At 42.7% G+C, this 18,994-nt stretch overlaps 1 protein-coding gene across 21 annotated transcripts in view; it reads right to left on the bottom strand.

The window, feature by feature from the left end:
• Positions 1-18,994, bottom strand: part of PTPRD (protein tyrosine phosphatase receptor type D) — a 2,576,377-nt gene that overhangs the window by 249,468 nt on the left and 2,307,915 nt on the right. For all 21 annotated transcript variants that reach the window (XM_086961360.1, XM_086961371.1, XM_086961369.1 and 18 more), the window contains one exon: positions 18,127-18,217. In XM_086961360.1, coding sequence (XP_086817486.1) covers positions 18,127-18,217 — 91 coding nt within the window. The remainder of the gene's footprint in view (positions 1-18,126; positions 18,218-18,994) is intronic.

Below are 18,994 nucleotides of genomic sequence, written 5' to 3' on the forward strand. Positions count from 1 at the left end.
CACTTCTTGTGACCCTGATTTTGAATAGTTGAAAAGCCAGAAAGATCAGGTCACTCATGATGGTGTCCAAATTACCTCTGATTCATGTTTTCACATGGCATCATATCCTATGAGTCCTCACGTACCAAGACTAGCTTTATATTCCTTATTTGTGTTGATGAGGCTTATTTTTATTAAGTGGTGTTTAGAATTGAAGGTGACGTAGGGTTTACTGTAGATATGGCTCAGAAATAAGGTATGATGGTATTACAGAATGACTTGGAGCAAGTCATACGTAGAAGATACATTTACATAGGATAACAAACCCTTCTACATAGTGCAGGCGTCCTCAAATGTACCTATAGTCACAGATTTACGTAAGCATTGGTTTGGCAATCTTGGTGTAGCAAGAGCTAGACTTTTACTTTAACGAAGAAGGAAGTTTCTTTCAGAATGAGTGGTGTATTTATGCAATTTTAGTTTGAGTATAGATAAACATAGGAAATTGTCTAAATCGTTGATACTTAAGCAGCGTCCACAATCTTGGTTAGAGTGAAATACAAGCAAACCCCAAATTAACCTGTATTTAACCCTCTTGTAACTTGGCTTAATACCAGTCGAGCTTAACTTATTTTTTATTTATTTATTTATTTTATTTATAAAGCGCTAACAATCATCCAAACTAGGATATCATGGCGCTGTAATAACTATTTGTGTGTGATGGGTTGGCATGATCATGTTAGATTAGTCTGGCTTAGGGAAGAGGAAGGTTTTCAGATGCTTCCTGAATGCCAAATGGCATTCCGTAAGTCTGAAGGCCACGGGCAGTTGGTTCCATTTGGTTGCAGCTATGTGAGAGAAGGCTCGCTCTCCCATCCTGGCTCTCTTCACTTGAGTGGTTCTTGCTCTTGCCATGAATTGAGAGCGAAGATTTCTAGTTGGAGCATAAAACTGAATCCTGTTTCGAAGAATACATGGGCCAGTGTTGTGCAGTGCTCTGTGTGTTATACACATTAATTTGAAAGTTGCTCTGGGCTTCATTGGCAGCCAGTGGAGCTGACGTAGGCAGCTTTTGGCTGAGTCAAACTTCCTTTTCATGCAAACTGCCTTGGCTGCTGCGTTCTGCACCATTTGAAGTTTAGTGAAGAGATATTCTGCAATGCCTATGAACAGAGAATTTCCATAGTCCAGCCTGCTCATCAGCAGAGACTGGACCAGGATCTTTCTGCACTCTAAGGGGATCCAGGGGAAGACTCTTCTAAGCATCTTTAGTACAGCTAAACCTTTACCACATATAGTAGATACGTGGGATTTCATAGATAGAGAGGTATCAAGCATTACTCCTAGGTTTCTTGCTGTTAGTGTCGGAGTTGGTGGAGTACCCAGGGATTCTGGCCACCAGCTGTCGTTCCACAGTTGAGTATGTCCACCAAACAGCAATATCTCCGATTTGTCTGCATTTAGTTTAAGACACTGGTTGTGCATCCACTCAGACAATTCTGAGAGGCAATTTAGTAGCCTGTCCCTGGGGTAGTTCCCCTCATCCAGGATAACATTTAGTTGGGTGTCGTCTGCGTACGAACAGATTTCGACACCCCACTTTCTGCCTATTGCTGCCAGTGAAGACACAAAAACGTTAAACAACGTTGGGCTTAGTGAGGCCCCCTGCGGGACCCCATATTTGATGTTCCGGCGCGGGGATGAAAAATTGCCCATGTGCACTGATTGCGTTCTGTCCGATAGGAAGGAATGCAGCCACCCCAGTGCTCTGTCCCTGATACCTTTAGCTGCTAAAGTTCTTAATAACAGGTTGTGTGGTACGGTATCAAATGCCGCCGAGAGGTCCAGTAATATCAAGGCAACTGTTTTCCCCTGATCCACATGCATTCTGATATTATCCAGCACGGACAGGAGCGTGGTTTCCGTGCTGTTGTTGGCCCTAAAACCCGTTTGTGAAATATCTAATAAGTTGTTTGTTTCAAGAAAGCTGGTCAGTTGCCTATTAACCAATTTTTCTAATACTTTAGATAAATTGGGTAGCTGAGATATAGGTCTATATTTGGCTGGGTTATTGATGTCTAGACCTGGTTTTTTTAGCAGAGGGGTAACTGTGGCGTTTTTCCAGCTGATTGGGAATTCTGCGGTTTTCAGCGAGTGGTTCAGTAATTGGGTCACTGCTGGGAAAATTATTGGGATGAGTTGCGAGAAGACATAGTGGGGACAAGGGGTCCAGGGGGGAGCCTGATGTGATTTGTAGCATAACTTTGCCCACTTCCTCTTCCGAGAATGGGCCAAAGCTAGAACAACCACTTTGGGGCTGGGAAATGATGATCCTTCTGATTGGGGGGTGGAAAATGACGAATAGATCATGTCTATTTTCTCACAAAAAATGTTGTTCATTTTGTCACAGCCGACTTGTGTGGGGGCCAAATTTGATGAAAGACTGGTGGGACTGCATAGTTCTTTGACTATTTTAAAAAGCTCTTTAGACAAATCTTTATTTTCTGTTATTCTGCGAGAGAAGTAATCCTTCTTCGCTTTCCTAATGGCTTTGATGTATTGTGCGAATTCTTTCTTATATGCCAGTCTCGTCTCCTGGGTTTTTATTAATCTCCATTTGTGTTCGTGCAGTGAACATTTTCTTTTTGCTGCCTTTAGTTCTTGCCCATACCAGTTTTCTGAGATGGTACGCCTGGGTTTGGTATTAAGGCGAAGCACTGAGCAATGTTCCAATGCTTTCCCGATATGGTTCTGAAGCGTATCTGTTAGTTCGTTAGTGCTTTTTTTCTGCATAGGAGTAGGTGAAATGTTGCCGAAAAGTTTCTACATTAAACTTTTTCCAGCTCCTCCTTTGAATCGCTGCTGGATATGAGTGTCTGGTATTTGTAATATATAGACGTATGTTGAACTCGATCATGAAATGATCTGTCCATGCCAGAGGCATTATCCCTTTAATGAGAATAGGATTTATATTGGAAAACATCAGGTCTAGAATATGTCCCGCCTTGTGTGTTGGTTGGTCAATTCTCTGAGACAGTTGTAGGATTTCCATATTCTCTACTAACTGTTTGGCAAGGGGGGTTTTGCTGTCATCATAATGAATATTGAAGTCCCCAAGGAGCAGTACATTTTTTTTGTAAAGGCAAACTGGCATAACTTGTGCTAGAAGCTGTGAATTAAACTCAGACGTGCAGCCTGGTGGATTATATATAATAACATCCCCGAGTAGAATTTTGGTGTTAATGGACACTGAGAATGCCAAGGCTTCATGGCTGCTAGCCTGAGTAATCGTCTCTTGACTACAAGTGAAGGAGTCCTTAAACAGCAGTTCTACCCCACCACCCTTTTTTCTCTCCCTGTTCAGGTTGAGAATTTTATAGTCAGCTGGGAGGGCCGTAGCAATGTCTGGGGTGCTGTGGTTATCAAGCCACGTCTCAGTGATAAGAGCTAGGTCTGGTTTCTCAACGTTCAGGTTATCCCAGATCTCAATTGTATGTTTAGGGAGGGATCTTGCGTTGAGATAAATACACCTCAATGCCACCTCAGGGGTGATGGCCTTAGTGGAGCAGTGGCAGGGATCACTCTCCCATTTGAAGTTCTGACAACCAACTGGCCCCAATGTATTCAGGGGTTCCAGTTGTGCACATGACGCTGGATGTATTGTGCCTAGGATATTGAAGTTCCTAAGCTCACTACTTGAATATGTAATGGCATTTGTTGTCTTAGATGATGGTTGGCAGGTCAGTTGGGCAGGGGTTATAGCCCCTGGTCCCGGCCTGTCGTGGACGGGCGCAGACGGGCTTGCCTTTGGCGCGCCTTCGGCGCGCCGCCGGCGGCGTGCCCGCTGCGCCCGTCCGCTGCAACTTAGAGACAATACAGAATGTATTTCTACAGCATCTCAAACAGTACTAAAATGGAAACACAAGAAAAATCCCACACCAATTTAGAAAAATTGAGCCAAATGTAACAAATTATTTGAAAACAAAATGACAAACATCCAATCAGTAGAACAGGAGACATGCAATTTCAAAGATTTACATAAAAATAGTGCCTAGAAGCACAAAGCTCCAATTGTGTGTATTTGTTTGTTGCAGGATGGAAAAAAGTCACAAGTTCAGGCCAACCGTGATGGAGTGTGGGCCGGATACAGGGACCATGTTAAGCCTTCTGAGCAAAGTAATTTAATCCTGGCTGCTGAACATTGCGAGATCCTGTGTCCAGAATGCGTCAAGCAGCAGCGGTTCCAAGGAGCTGCAGGGTTGTGATGTGGAATCCTATGCTCTTGTAGAGGATGCCGTTGAAGAGGAGCTTGAAATGCAAAGGCCTGTGTCGTTGATGTGTCATGCAGTGGCAGTTCTTAGGCGGCTGCGGGCTGCAATGATAAGTCCTGCAGTGCAGATGCATCGCGCTGAACCGGTTTTGCCCACAGGGCCACAGCTGGGCTGACAAATCATCTTATGGCCCATTTCTGGGGGTCCAGGACTGAGGTGGCACCACTTGATAGGGTAGGACCCACGGCAAACAGTATCCAGGTGCTGGGTTGGAGCCTTTTCTATCTCTAAGGGTCTGATCAGAAGGCCAGCCAAGTAACTCTTTAAGTCACTCTGGTGGTCTCTGGGTTCAAGATGCAGCTCTAGTTCTTCACTAGGGCAGTAGTGCAAAATAGTACAAGTTCTTTTAGCAGAGCAGACAGCAGTTCTTCTGAGCACTTTATAGGTCCAGAGGTGCGCTGAAGAGATGGGTCTGAGGGTCCACTATTTATACCGGAGACCACTTTGAAGTAAGAAAAGGCTCTGGAGGTTTCTACTCCCTCGTAATTTCCTGCCTCCTTGCCCTGACCCAAGCTTATCTGATGACATAAAAGACTAGTGTCAAATCCTTTGTGAGTGTGCTCAAACAAAGCCTTTTGATGTGCAATTGTAGAAGGTGTTGTTCCCCTACCAAGTCAGAGGTGACCCATCCTTTCCCAGATTGTCTCACTGCCTGGGAGCAATACACAAATATCAACTGGCAGCTACACTTAGTTATGTAACTCATGATATAGGCTGCTGCAGGCACCAAATGGTTAGAACAAGAAAATTCCAACTTCCTAAAACCAGAATTTTCTGAATTGTGACTTAAAATCTGACTTACCATTAAAGTGGGTTTTAAATTACTATTCTTTAAACACCAAACTCAATATTCCTACCTGCTCCTAATTGAGAGTTATTGCGTATTAAATGTATTTGTTTAATCCAATGTCATCCCTTGGGAGAGGTAGGTCTTGCAGTATTGAAAAACAACTGTAAAGGTTTTTCACCATCAGGACTTGAAAAAGTTAAACGCCCACGTCCAACATTTTAATTACACAGCACCCTGCCCTATTTGCTATTTAGGGCCTACACTAGGGGTGACTTATGTGTATAATATTTTTTATTTTGCAAGGTCAAAATGGCAGTTTAAAACTGAACATACACAGCTTGTAATGGCAAGTCAGAGAGATGTTTAATGGGCTACTTAAATGGGTGGGACAATGAGTGCTGCAGGCCCAGTAGTAGCATTTAATTTATAGTCCCTGGCTTTCTGGAGTGCCACTCTACTCTACTAGGAATGTGCAAGTTAATTAAATGTGCTAATTGGGTATAAGAATTGAAATTGAAATTGAAATTGAGAAGACAATGTTACCATGTTTTAAGGAGAGAGCACAAGCACGTGAGCACTGGTTAACTGTGGTAAAGTGTGCAGAGTCCTAGGGCCAGCAAAAATGAAGTCAGTAAAAACAAGAAGATAGAAGGCAAAAAGTTGGGGGAAAACCACCCAAAGGCTGTCAGGTCTAATAATAAAGATGAGTCTAGTTTGATCTGAAAACAACCCAATTTCCATTCTGAATATTTCATGCAATTAGCAGAATGCAGCACAACTGACTTGCCTGATTTTGACCAAACATCTTAACATGTTAGGCCAAAATCAAAGTAAATATGGATGTCCCTGTGTATTGGTCAAATGGAGTGATGCTGTGGAGTGAGATTCTAGGAAAAATACCCCAGTGCCAAGCTAATTCTCACACCCCAATTTAACAATATTTAATGGTCAAAGTCCAAGAGCACAATTTCCACTTTTTCGAGTTTTGAGCAGCAAATTAAATAGGCAAAATACATCTTTTATCCTAGTGCATACAATTTGTTAGAAAAGATTGAAGTCAACGTATTCCAGAGTAAGGTGCCCTGACAGAGCAGTGCATAGAAGTAATGTACTGGGTAAATAATGGAGGTTTTAGAAATTTGGTGAATTAGCAGACATGCATTTGGATGGATGTATGTCAGTACAACGTGATCTTTTAGATCGCGATACTTGACAACGCCGGCATTACAATGCAAGTCGCTACAACGACTTGGGTTGGAGTGCACGGATTTTGGAATATTATAATTTTATATTCCAACACCAGTCCACGTAACAGTAGGGAAGGTGTTGGAATATAAAATCACAACGTTCCTTGTCCAACAGCACCATCCAGCGCAAGTCGTAGTAACGACTTGCGTTGTAATGGCATCGTTGTAAAGGCACTGCAGTGTAAACACTGCGTTGTAAATGATGTTTACCATTTGGATCCTGACTCTTTCACATCAACATATGTAGCCAATTTCAATGTTTCTAAAATAGTCTGGTACTCTTGTTTCAAGGCTCAGCCCTTCTTCATTATGGGGACCTGTCGAATAGAATGACACGTGCATTAAAGGGTTGTTCCCTTCTACCAGGATTTTCTCTTTCACAGCTACCTAGTAGCTGATGAAAGAGTAACGGAAGGCCAAGGTCTGCAAACTACAAAAAGTAATCATTATGTTTGCTTTCAGTTTCTACTATTACTCCCTTGATGTACGAGAACAAGGTGGGAAAGGGCAGTGCTTAGAGTACAAAAAGGTATTCAAACTCTCCCTCTTAGATCCAAAACCTAGACTTCCCCACTTTTACGCCTACCCCACCCCATGCAAATATCTGGTCTATGTACTGGATCACTACCAACTGTCCCTCACCTGTGGTACCATGGGAAACTCATCAGGTTAATTAAACACTCACCCTAAAGAAGAAATAATGTGGAGTCAAATGCACACTGCTATACTAATTCCAGGCTCGTGTTGACCCCACCGCAGATCAAGGTCACTTGATGTCATAGCACTGGGAGCAAACTGAGGAAGGTCCTTGTTAGATCCCCATGCAGCCGGAACAGCAAATACAGCTTAGTTGTGGATGAGGCACTCCCCACTTGTTAAGCATTCTATTTCTTTTGTATCTGGCTATTTAACATATTTCAGGATGATGTACAATGACAGCATTGTTTATACTTAATAAAACTAACTTGTAAACTAAAAAGCAGCCATACCGAGATCATAGACTGTAGACATAATTGTGAATTTAAAATGGTTTTGGATTGTTTTGGATCCCTTGGGTGTATCTAAAATATGTACAGGTTGAGGTGCCTGAGAATTGCTTTCCATGCAATTTCAATTGCACATAAGATCGCTTTCACCTGCTTTCTGTGTTTAAGGAATCTCAAACTGTATGTGTAGAAAAATTCAATGTATTGCTTTCCATATCACATCAAGGGAACATTTTTACTGAAAACGTCATGCCCAACAAGATACTTAATATTTCGTTTTTTTTAAACTTTGCAACTCATACACTATTCACTTGAAATAAGAGCTGCCTATAAATCAAGGGTCTCTACATTATCTGAAAAAACTTTCATTTTCCGGTCAGTGCATAGCTTATTTCTTCCACCATTAATTCTACAATGTGGACTCAATTGTGTTAGGAAAGAGAGGGCTCAGCCCACCCTGACCCAAACGTTCCCGAATTAATAATTGCTGTTCATCAATTTATTACACAGACTAATGCACCACAGCTTTCCAAATTATTAAAATTGTCCTTTTTGCGCTAGGAATCAGAAGCACAGCCTCATAATATTTAATTGCAAAAAGAGTTCAATGTCACACTATTTCTGTTCACAAATCCAATATATAGCCTGGAGGTCACAGCAAAGAAATGTATATACATTATAGAATAACTAAACACCGAGCAGCCGTGGTCCGTAGAGGTAACAGTGGTGGGGGCAGTGGGGCTGCGTGAGGTGGGAATTCGAGGGACGATGCAGAGGGAAAAATTAAAAAAAATATTAATTTTCCCTTTGCATCGTCCCTCGAAATCCCCCCTCACGTGCCCCCCCCCCCCCCTCTGTTACCTGTATGGACTGCGGCTGACAGTGAGCAGATAAGGAGCTATTACTATACAATTATCCTTAGATTGCATTTATATCTAGATATAGTCCCACTAGTAACGCCACAGAGCATAACCTGAAATGTATTTTCTGGGATGGATTGGAGAGAGCACAAACCTGATATGATTTAAAACAGGGCGGACATATATAGCATATATGTATAAATTTAAAAAAGTAAAACATACTCCAGCCCTATGAGGCACAGAGATTTTATCCAAAAGTAGCTCGGTACAAAGCTCCAACCGTGCTCACGGGAAATCTTGGTCTCTTTCATAGTGTTATGGGTAATATGACATGTAATCTCATCTACAGGATTAGTGACAGCCTTTGTAATTGCATCTGTCATATCAGTAGTGGGTCATGTTAACATGCTATTATGCAAGCTATGGATTCAGGTCTTAACCGTAGTTTGCTAATTTCAGTAATTTTTCAGAGTTAATTCCCAACCATAACTGCAGTGTAGTTTTTTAAATTAATTTCTAGGTTATTTTTTAAGACATGTTAAGGTGTTATAACTAAGACTAACCATAAATTCACTGTAGCCTTTGGTTTTTGTGGTGAATATATATAAACTACTGCAACATGTAGTTCAATATTGCATCAAGGGGTCTGGTGAGATCTTAAATCCGAAGGCACATTTTCATATTTCACCAAAATATTGTTTCTCGTTCAAAGAATGAAAATAATACTGAATGTGCGTAATAATCTTCATTTTTGGATGAGAAATGTAAATAACTAACCCTGGGCGAAGCACTACGCTACCCTCGCGGAGTTTGTGAAGTTTGCGCAACTTCGCACTACGCGAGCTGCACGTAGCACAGTGCGAACACGCGTAGTGCAGCGTAGCGCAGTGCAGCGCTCATTTTTTGCTTGTTCGCGGTCCTGAACGTCATGTTCGCGACTGCGAGCAAGCAAAATGACATCCCGGCGAGATTCTCAACGCGGGGAGGCAAGGTTACTCATTGTGAGTGGTTGCGCATGCTCGCGACGCTCTCAATGAGAAACTACCAGTTCGCGTTGAGAAAGCTGCAGCTCGAGTAATAATCTACTCGAGCAGCAGAAAACTACAGCTCACACTGTGCAAGATGCCGTTTTCAATGATTGCACAGTGCCGGATGCTTGTCCGCACTGTGCAATCATTGAAAACGCATCTTGCACAGTGCGAACATGCTACTACGCAGCTCGTGTACTGCTACGTGAAGTTCACGTAGTGCGAAGTGCACTTCGCATAGCTTCGCGTAGCGCTACTTCGCGAACTACGCCCACACTTATAAATAACCTTGCTGCTTTATTTGGTCCATTGTGCTGCTTAATCTTAGTAGCTCTGCTAATGATAAAGGTCTGCAGAGTGGTTTAGGGGCTTTCCTTGTAGTGATGAAATCGAGATTTTACTGGGAACCATGATGTGTTTCTATAGTTCATGGTTCTCTGTGAAATATAGGGGAATATATACAGCAGAATGGAGAGGTGTGGCATTAAGCAAACTTTGTTAAAGCCACGCTTCTCCATTCTGAAAAAGCAGGGATATGCCGTATCCACAAGAATGCTGCACACCCCTGCGTTTCCCCTAGTGCTGGCTGAGTTCAGCTGCCTAGTGCCACTGCCGGCACCCTTGCACTCTGCATTGGGGAAATTATTGTTTATGTGCAGGAAGGTCTCCCTTCTTACACATAAAAAATCAATGGCAATTTTGCAGTTTCCATGTGTGCTGCACAAGGCACCACACTTGGGAACAGCAAAAAACGAGGAGAAATAAAGCATTGCTTCTCGTTTCGCTTGTTTAAGAACAGATTTTCCCTGGTCTTGAATTTGGCGCTGACTCCTATTTACGCCACCCTAGTAAATAGGGGACAGCATCAAAATCAATGGGTGTTGCAGTGCAACGTTCACCAGAACACCCATTGCCCTGCCCTTTCACACTAAGTGACTTAATGTCGCCTCGTAAATATGGCGAAGCCCCTATCGCCATCACAACGTCACTAAAAGTGACGTTGTGGTGGCGATAGGGGCTTGTAAATATGCCCCATGGATTCTTATGCCACTACTTTGTAGTTTTAGTAAATGGAGCCCCTACAAATGTATGGCCAGCTGTATAGTTGTGATACAACAAATCTATATGCTTTCCTGTTCACTCAGTGCACAGACTAGGGTTTATTTTCTATTAACCGCATCGCTGCGGTGGCTTTTCCCGCTGTGTGCGGCAATTTCTAAAAAGCCAAGTTACATGACGAGCTCAGCGAAGGGGTTAATACATCTCTTTGAAACTTTAAAGGCTAACGTCTAGCAAGGTTCAGAGTTTAAATACATTCAAATTTTATTTTATTGTTTGTTGATATAAGTGGGAAATTTTCTTCTGCTAAACAACTGATCTTGCAATTGGACTCCGGAATGTCTTTTTATTTGAAGGCTCCTATACACAATACATCAAAATGCAGTTGATCCAACATTTGGAAGCTCATTTATCTTTAAATCTGCCAGGCACATACGTTGTATCATTTGATTGATCTCACTAATCTTCATTGGCTTTCCACACAAAAAACAGATTTCCTTTTTAAAAGTCCCTGCTTCAGTGTACTTCATGGCTCAGGCTCTCTATTTCTATGAGTGGTTGTTGAAATGTCAGCCAATGCATTCCCTTCTGACAGATAATTCCACTCATCTGTCGGTCACTAGTATTAGCTGAATCAGTAATAGGGCAGATACACCTACACACCAACTATAGAACAGATTAGCATCTACATCAAGAAAGATCTCTGATCTAGTTGATCTTCCTAAAGAGTTGAAGACCTGGCTCGCCACATCAGAAAATTCACAGCCCAGTATGCATCAGTCTCAGACACCTTATCAACAGCCTCCCCCATAGGGTTACTCCATTGGGCTTTAAAACTAATAATACGTTCATTCCTCTCCGCCATACTGGTAGGTCTACTGCTCCACCAGAGACAAGTACAATGTTAGAGGACTAAAGGAGATTACAGAGTATAATGGAGAGAGATAACCGTTATGCTGGGACTCTGAAAGAGTGTGTTGGGAGAAGGATGGGTGGAAATGTGTTTTTTGAAAAGGATGGAATACATGAATAGATCACTGATAATCTGGTCAATGGGATTGTAGCAATTTCCAAAACATAGAGATTAAAGGACAGACTCTACAGAAGTAGATTACAGATAGTACAAAATCTTCTGCAAGGGGTATTGAGTACAAGGGTCAAGGCACCCAAGCAGTAACCATTGGGCTGCAGGATACAGATGAGGATATGGAGAGCGAAGAAAACTGGCAGCGTCAGAGGAGAACAGAGGGCATGGTCAATGAGAAGTTGAGGGTCATGTCGCAAATAGATATGATACTGTGTACCATTTCAAACAATGCTGCTCTCTTGTTTTATCAGAATGAAGGAAAGAAACAGAGTGGCCAGCATTGGCTGATTACTAGAAATGTGGGATACAATGTGTCTGCATCAAGTTAGACTCAAGCCATAGCGGGTGGGATGAACATGGACTTGTATATTTATCACAGGTCAATCTCCTGGATAGTTACAGTGATGCCACAAATACTAACCACTCTCAGGCTTGCATTGAGATCTTGCTGCATGGGAAGGCATGCCTTTTTTTCATTAGCTTCTTCAAGGGATCTGTCTGTTCCAGATTTTCTTTAAGGGTCGTTTTTGTGTTCTTGCTCACTGTAGGCCCTGGAGTGCAGTGGTTTGATTAGATTGTGGTTATTAAGGATATTGTGGTTTTTGTGAGAAGGAAGTTGTTGTTAGGGCTGTGACTGTTGGTGGTTCCTAGGTCATGCCATTCTTATAAGGGAGAAAAACCTTCACCATACATTCTTTACTATGCAATACCATTACCATACATTCTTTATCACGCAATGCCTTTATCACTTATTGGCAATACCACGCAAGACTTTACCACACATATGCCTCGACCATGCATGCCTTTACAACAAAAAATGTAAGTATATAGCATGTAAGTGAAACATATATATATATATATATATATATATATATATATATATATATATATATATATATATATATATATATAAATATATAATGTGATCAAGGGCTGCACAGCCCGAAACGCGTCGTTGTGAGGGGTGATTAATAAATAATTTTTTGCCTGAAAACTTTGCAGCAGAGGCCTGAGTCTCCTTCCTCGCCAGGGGCTCTCTGGAAGTGGTTGGGATTATCGTCGGATATATATATATATATATATATATATATATATATATATATATATATATATATATATATATATATATATAAGGAATAAGAGTGTTTGGGGTGGGAAGGCTAAAGAACCTGAAATTGCCTGTGGTGTCTGCTTCAATCCTATTGGAGAAGAGAGGTATTGTTTGTTGATACATACATACATACATACATACATATAAGTGGGGAAGTTCCGAGGCAAGCAGACCACTCTCGGACAGACCAGCAGCATACAGCAAAACACGGTACTCCTCAGTGAAGCAGTGAAGAAGGAAGATGCATAGGAGCCGCCGGCCCCGTGCAAGGTTGGAGAATTCTTGCTGACAACTGAGACGCCATGGGGAATTGGAGGACTTACGTGGACCATCTTACGTGAGCAGGTGAAAGACCACACGTGTGAGGGGGCACTATATGCTAGTCAGCATTATACCGGCAACGTAATTGGCAACAGAGATTTCAATATAAGTTGGAAAAACTACCATGTCCGGCAACATGCTGCACGAATGAGAGAAAGCAGCAGATAGAATGTTCAGTGTTGGGACTATGACTAGTGGAGGGGTACCAGTGCCGGGATCTTGGTCAACATGCTGCACGAACGAGAGGAGGCAGCAGACAGAATGTTCAGCGTTGGGACCATGGCTAGTGAAAGGGGCACCAGTGCTGGGTTCTTCAAAAGGTGATAAAGAGATGAATGTGCTCAATAAATGTAAATTAATTGAAAAAATTAAAAGCAATGAATTAACAAAGTGGTGAAAATACAAATCGCTACAAAAATATTTAGAGACGGGACAAATCCTGAGTGGCCAAAAAAACTGGTGGCACCCAGTTTTGAAACCCCAGACTCCAACATGCTGAAGGAACGGGATGAAAGCAATCTGGACGCATCAAAATGATTGGTGCAGATCCTGGTAAAATATGCCGTAAAGGATTGGGAGCGTCTACAACAACAAATTGATGTACTTAAAACTGAATTAGAATCTCACCAAAAAAAGAGTTTGTTCTAAAGTTTCAGGCTGATACTTTAGAAACCAAATGGACCAAAGAAACATAAGGACACAAACAAATAAAAAAAACTGCAAACATTCTGTATTAACCCTTTCGGTGCTCATGACGGCACTCGGCCATCATGAGCCACGGTGGGCGTGTGCACACGACGGCCGGGTGCCGTCTGAACCACGCCCAAGAATGAAATGTCCAGCACCAAGGTGTTAACTGGACAATGAGTGGGGCCAAAAATATGCATTTGCCAGGAGATTTGAGAACTTGAGACGACAAACTTTGGTGGAAAGCAACAGAGAAAAACAGGAGAGGCGCCCCAATGACACAAAACCGAATTGAGCTCAGAATTAGAAACTGATACGGATGATGATCCACAAACGCCAGGAGTCATGGGAAGTGCAATGACAAAAGTAATATATATAACCGATGAATACGATTTTGTTTTTTTTTTGGTTTAAATTTCTTTAATTGGTTTTATCCACAGAAAAAACAAATGAGCCCATGTGCTCCACAATCATCAGGGTGCAACCCGGCATGTCACTGTTGTATATTCCAGGCAGAAACAACAACGAACAAGAAGACAAAAATGAACCAGCGTCGCCCGAAGGTACGGCCAATGGCCCCAATTGAACGCCTTTTCGGCATCAACTGAAAGGATCATGCGTTCCGCCGGGAAGCGTTCGGAGCGGTCCATCAAATGGAGGAGTCGTTTAGTATTATCAGAGCGCTGTCGCACGGGGACAAAATCTGATTGGTCCGGATCTATCAGACCGAGTAGATGACGGGAAAGTCTGGCAACTAGGATACCCATAAAGATATTCAAGTCCACATTATGGAGGAATATTGAGCCGTAGGAGCCACAAAGACTAGTATCCTTCCCTGGCTTGGGAATCACAGTTATTAAAGCCTCTAGCATGGAGGAAGGGAAGGAGGAAGCTGCTGACAACCCAATGGAGTTAAAAAAAAACGCGTTAGGAGCTGGGCTAATGTCCCACAGAACTTCTTATAAAAACCGGAGGTGAACACAGCAGGGCCAGGTGATTTACTGTGTTTTAAGGCGTGCAATCACCAAGATAACCTCTTCCTACCGAATGAGGCCCTCAAGGTCAGCTGCCTGGGATGGTAACAGTTTAGAAGTAGCCACACCATGAAGGTACCGGGTAGATTCATCTCAGGCAAAACTTGAACCGTGTATAACGTTTCATAGAATCGTCTAGATGCGTCTACAATCACAGAGTCCTTGCTACTCTGCTCCCCCCCCCCCCCAGGATCCTGTATCAATGTGCTTGTCAGTGTTCTCGGAGGCAGTTTGAGAGGAGGTGCCCACATCAATCACTTCCTATATAGAAAGCATGCCTAAGGCGCAAGCCACATGTTCTGCTCGGTCAACATCTAATCCTGCAAGCTGTGCCCGAGCTGCCTTTAGTAGTCTCCAGACCCTAGGCGCTCCTGTTCACTGGTGAATGCGATCCAACTAAGTGACCTCCCCCATCAGGCGCACACGCTTCTCCCATCTGTCCCTATTGTCAGCTGACGCAATTCTAATGAAGACCCCTCTAATAACCACCTTCATCGCTTCCCATAGAGTTGTCAAGGATATGTCAGGGGTGTCATTTAAGGCTAAGAAGTCTGCAATGTTCTGCTCAATCTGTTGGACCACTGATGGGTGCTGGAGCATATTCTCCCAAAGGCACCAGAAAGTAGTACATCTTGGGGGCAAGGTCAGAGAAAGCCACAGTGCAGAGTGGTCAAATAAGGGGCAGGGGAGAATCTCCACTTCGCGGGTGCGCTGTGTGAGGAGGTCTAAAGTGAAGTTATAGTCAATTCTATTGTAAGTTTTATGAGGATGTGAATAAAACGTGTAGGCCCTGGTGTTAGGGTGTCTAAGTCTCCATATGTCAGTGAGCCCTGCTTCCGCCAGTGATGAGTAGGATTTTTTACGGTTAGACTGCCACCAAACTTTGAGGCCAAGAAATCAAAGGACTCAAAAGCAGAAAAACAAAAATGGAGGCGGCGGAAGCAGCAAAAAAGATTTTGCCAGGCAAAGCACATATACAAAGAAATTATGGAGGCCAAAATAATTGCTTGTGGTGATGAGAGCTCCATCATCAATTTATCGAACATTGTGCTAACCAAAGCTACGAAGGATATTTTAATGCTGGTCCTATCATGTTGTACTGAATGCCCATTATACTACACATAGGCAAGAATTTACCTTTTTTTAGGTTCATAAGGCAGTTGAAACTATTGAAAGTCCTTACCTTAAATAAAAAGAAACAGTCAGTGAATGGTTCAGGAGAAACAGAAACTGAACCAGAGTCGATGACAATCTCGGACCTTTCTTTAATGAAAGCACTAAAGGAACTTGAAAGTGAGCGCCAAGGCATTTAAGCCTCCATCAACTGCCTATCACTCCAAGGGGCGCAATTGATATTTTCAATGAACTGATTCTGAATGGAATCCAAATAATTCATATTGAGGCCAATAGGAATAGGGCAAAGGCAGGAATATTGTTCTCTGGCCGATGAGTATGTACTTAAAGGAAGCTTATATATAGCCAACTTATAGACAACAACATCAGCTGTTTTGCAAGATGCAGGTGTAGCATGCTGTCTCAACTGAAACAACAGTACAAAGGTGATCTAGAGAGTTGGCACAATGATGGTTTAATTAATGATAGTTTAATTACTAAGGAGGAATATATGTTTCTACGCAGGGACAACCCCAAAACAAAGGTGTAATACTTGACCCCAAAGTGCACTAGAACCCAACGGCACACTATGTAAAAAATCTACCATCATATATAAAAGACAGTGGTAACTTTTTAATATTGATATATGATATTCCAATTGGCGATGATTATGGCATTGGAACATTTCTTGAAAAGCAGACAGGTCACCTTGTATAAGCATACAAAGATGTCCTTAGCAATGGCTAGATGATGCCCTGAAAGCAACTTCTTGTGCTTTGGGAGTGAATTGGTCCACCAGGCCCATTGGACTGCAACTGTTGTGCCCTGAGTTACACATGCTAGCATGTGGCCTGGTGGGAGTAACAGGTGCCACGGTAAGGCATGGGATAATCACAACACCATATGGACTATGTTTATAGATTACCTTTTTGTGGTGTGGAGGGGATCGATGGACTCTGCAGATCAGTTCATGAAGGAGATAAACAGCACTCTCAATCTACATTTTACACATAGTATTAGCAGAACAAGTGTGGCATTCTTAGATTTAGAAGTTTACATACACAACAGAAACTTAGAGATAAGTCTACACAGAACAGAAACTGCGGGGAACACAACCCTCCCACGCACCCAGCTTCCATCCAAGGCATAAAAAAAATGGCGATATACTACACACGAAAAGAAACTGTAGCACTGTGAGAGACACACTTAGATGTGAGGAAGAAATTAAAAAAAGTTTCTTACAGAGAGGCTATAGACTGGCTGTGGCCGAGGGTGGGTGGTGCTAAGAGCAACTCATGGAATGTACTACAGTGAAGTGGCTATAGCCGAGTTACACTGTGAGTGCCTATAGGACAGTATTTTTATGAACGAGTTGACAGAAAATGTCCCTGCAACTTGTCCTGATTAGATACACAAAACGCATTGGCCCGGGTAACAGTTGGCCTGGAAAATTGGTGCTACCCAATATTTTCTGACACTGCAATGTTCAGAATTTTTCGATTGCAATAAATAACACTAAAATCATGACTATTGCCCTCATGCGGATTTTGCTTATTTTGAGGATTACCTCGGCAAAATCAGCTTGTCCTGCTATTTACAAGACAATATTCCCCAGGTAGATTTCGGCATCTTTGAACTTCTGGGAAACTGCACGGGTGCTGTGCTTATCGCACAACTTTTAGTTGCGATAACGAACAGCAACAGGAGTCACTATATATATTGGAATACTTTACACCGACCTGCGTGAACAAGGCCGTAGAGTACAAGAGAAAAAAAACGACGTTTTATGGACATGCGTATTTGTGCTCCGATGTATGTTCACAGTTTTCAGTGTCAGGGGAAGTCTGAGCTGTAAGCATGAGCATGCATCTAATTATCCACTTTGAATATTTACTGATTGGTGCGTTATTCTGCCCTCAGTTGATGACAGTAATTATCGCACGTGACAGTGCACGTCTCTTCCCAGATCCAGGCTCGCGCTCCTTCCTATCTTTGATCATTTCCCAGGCTCTCATGTGACGCGAGTAGAAGCTTTGATGCAATAAGCTCTTTCCTGGTAGTACAATGCTCGGAGCAGGTACTGCAAGGCAGGTCAAAGGTTAACCGGCTCTGCAAATTGCAATTTAGCATGCGGCGGAGCCTTAGCAAACACCCCGCTAACGAAGCAGACCCTTCCTGGAAGTTCACGTCTGCGGTGATTAAGCCATAGACGACAACTGATTTCCACTCCTGCCCTTTCGCCCCCTGCTTTACAATGGGCAAAAGGATAAAATATTCATACCCACAAAGATCAAACAGTTTGTCGGCTTTATTGCAGCTTAATGTCTTTTAATTGAAGTAATTAGATTTCTGTTTCTGTCCCCAGTGCCAGACTCAGGCGCGGGTTTGAAATACCCAACATGCACTCGGTGAAAGAAATCACCGAGGTGTGGCTTTCATCAGAAGAAAACAAAAAAGACAGCCAGACATCAGAAAGAGATCTCCCGGATTTACCTCATCAAGATCCATCTCGTCTGGGTTCTCCCACTGCTTGGTAAACTTTCCGTGGCTTTTCTTCAAAGGCACTATTACTATGTAGTAACCCCTGCAAAGGAAGTGAGAGAAAACAATAAGCAAAGCACAGACACAGCAGATTAGCCTAATGGTGCTGACACGTTTTGCAGCTCTGTTTACTAATCCATTCTGGGTGTTCCAGTCCGCGAAAACAGCTGCAGTAAATGGTTTGTAACTGCAAAGTTTAGGACTAGAGAGTGTATCTGCCCTAATACACCTTCTACCGTCACTTTTGACGATTGTGCCACTGGCATATTTATAAATTGTATTTTCATGGCCTTCCAAATATGTGCCTTTCACGTGGAAATCTGTGTGAAAGGGGTGTTTCATGGGTTTTTCTAAGGCCGTTCCCAGCAACATCCACGGCTTTATGACACTGCCTCCAATTTACAAGAAATCGTAAGTCTAAGGCAGTGCCAAAAACGTATGACTCCCCACGGGAGGCGTAAGGGGGGGCACAATGAAGAGAAATATCTGTATTTCTCCTCGTTTTTTTCTCTTAATATGTGTGCTGCGTTCTGCAGCACACATAGAAAGAGGAAAATGCCTCTTGTGATTGTTTTTGTGCAGGAAGGTTTTCCTTCCTGTACAAAAATAATCATCCCGCAACGCAGACACCTTTGAATTATGGTGCAAATGTGCCTGCGAGGGCACATGGCAGCCCATTGTGCCCTGGGGCAGGGGAAAAGGACAGGAATGCGAAGTATCTAATAAATACGGCGCATTCCTGACCTTTCCTTTTGCCATAGGGCAGCACAGCAGCATGGACTGCTGTGCTGACCTACAGCAAAAAACCCATAAATGAGGC

This window comes from Lissotriton vulgaris, chromosome 3_1 (assembly GCF_964263255.1).
Source record: "Lissotriton vulgaris chromosome 3_1, aLisVul1.2, whole genome shotgun sequence".
Taxonomy (NCBI): Eukaryota; Metazoa; Chordata; class Amphibia; order Caudata; family Salamandridae; genus Lissotriton; species Lissotriton vulgaris.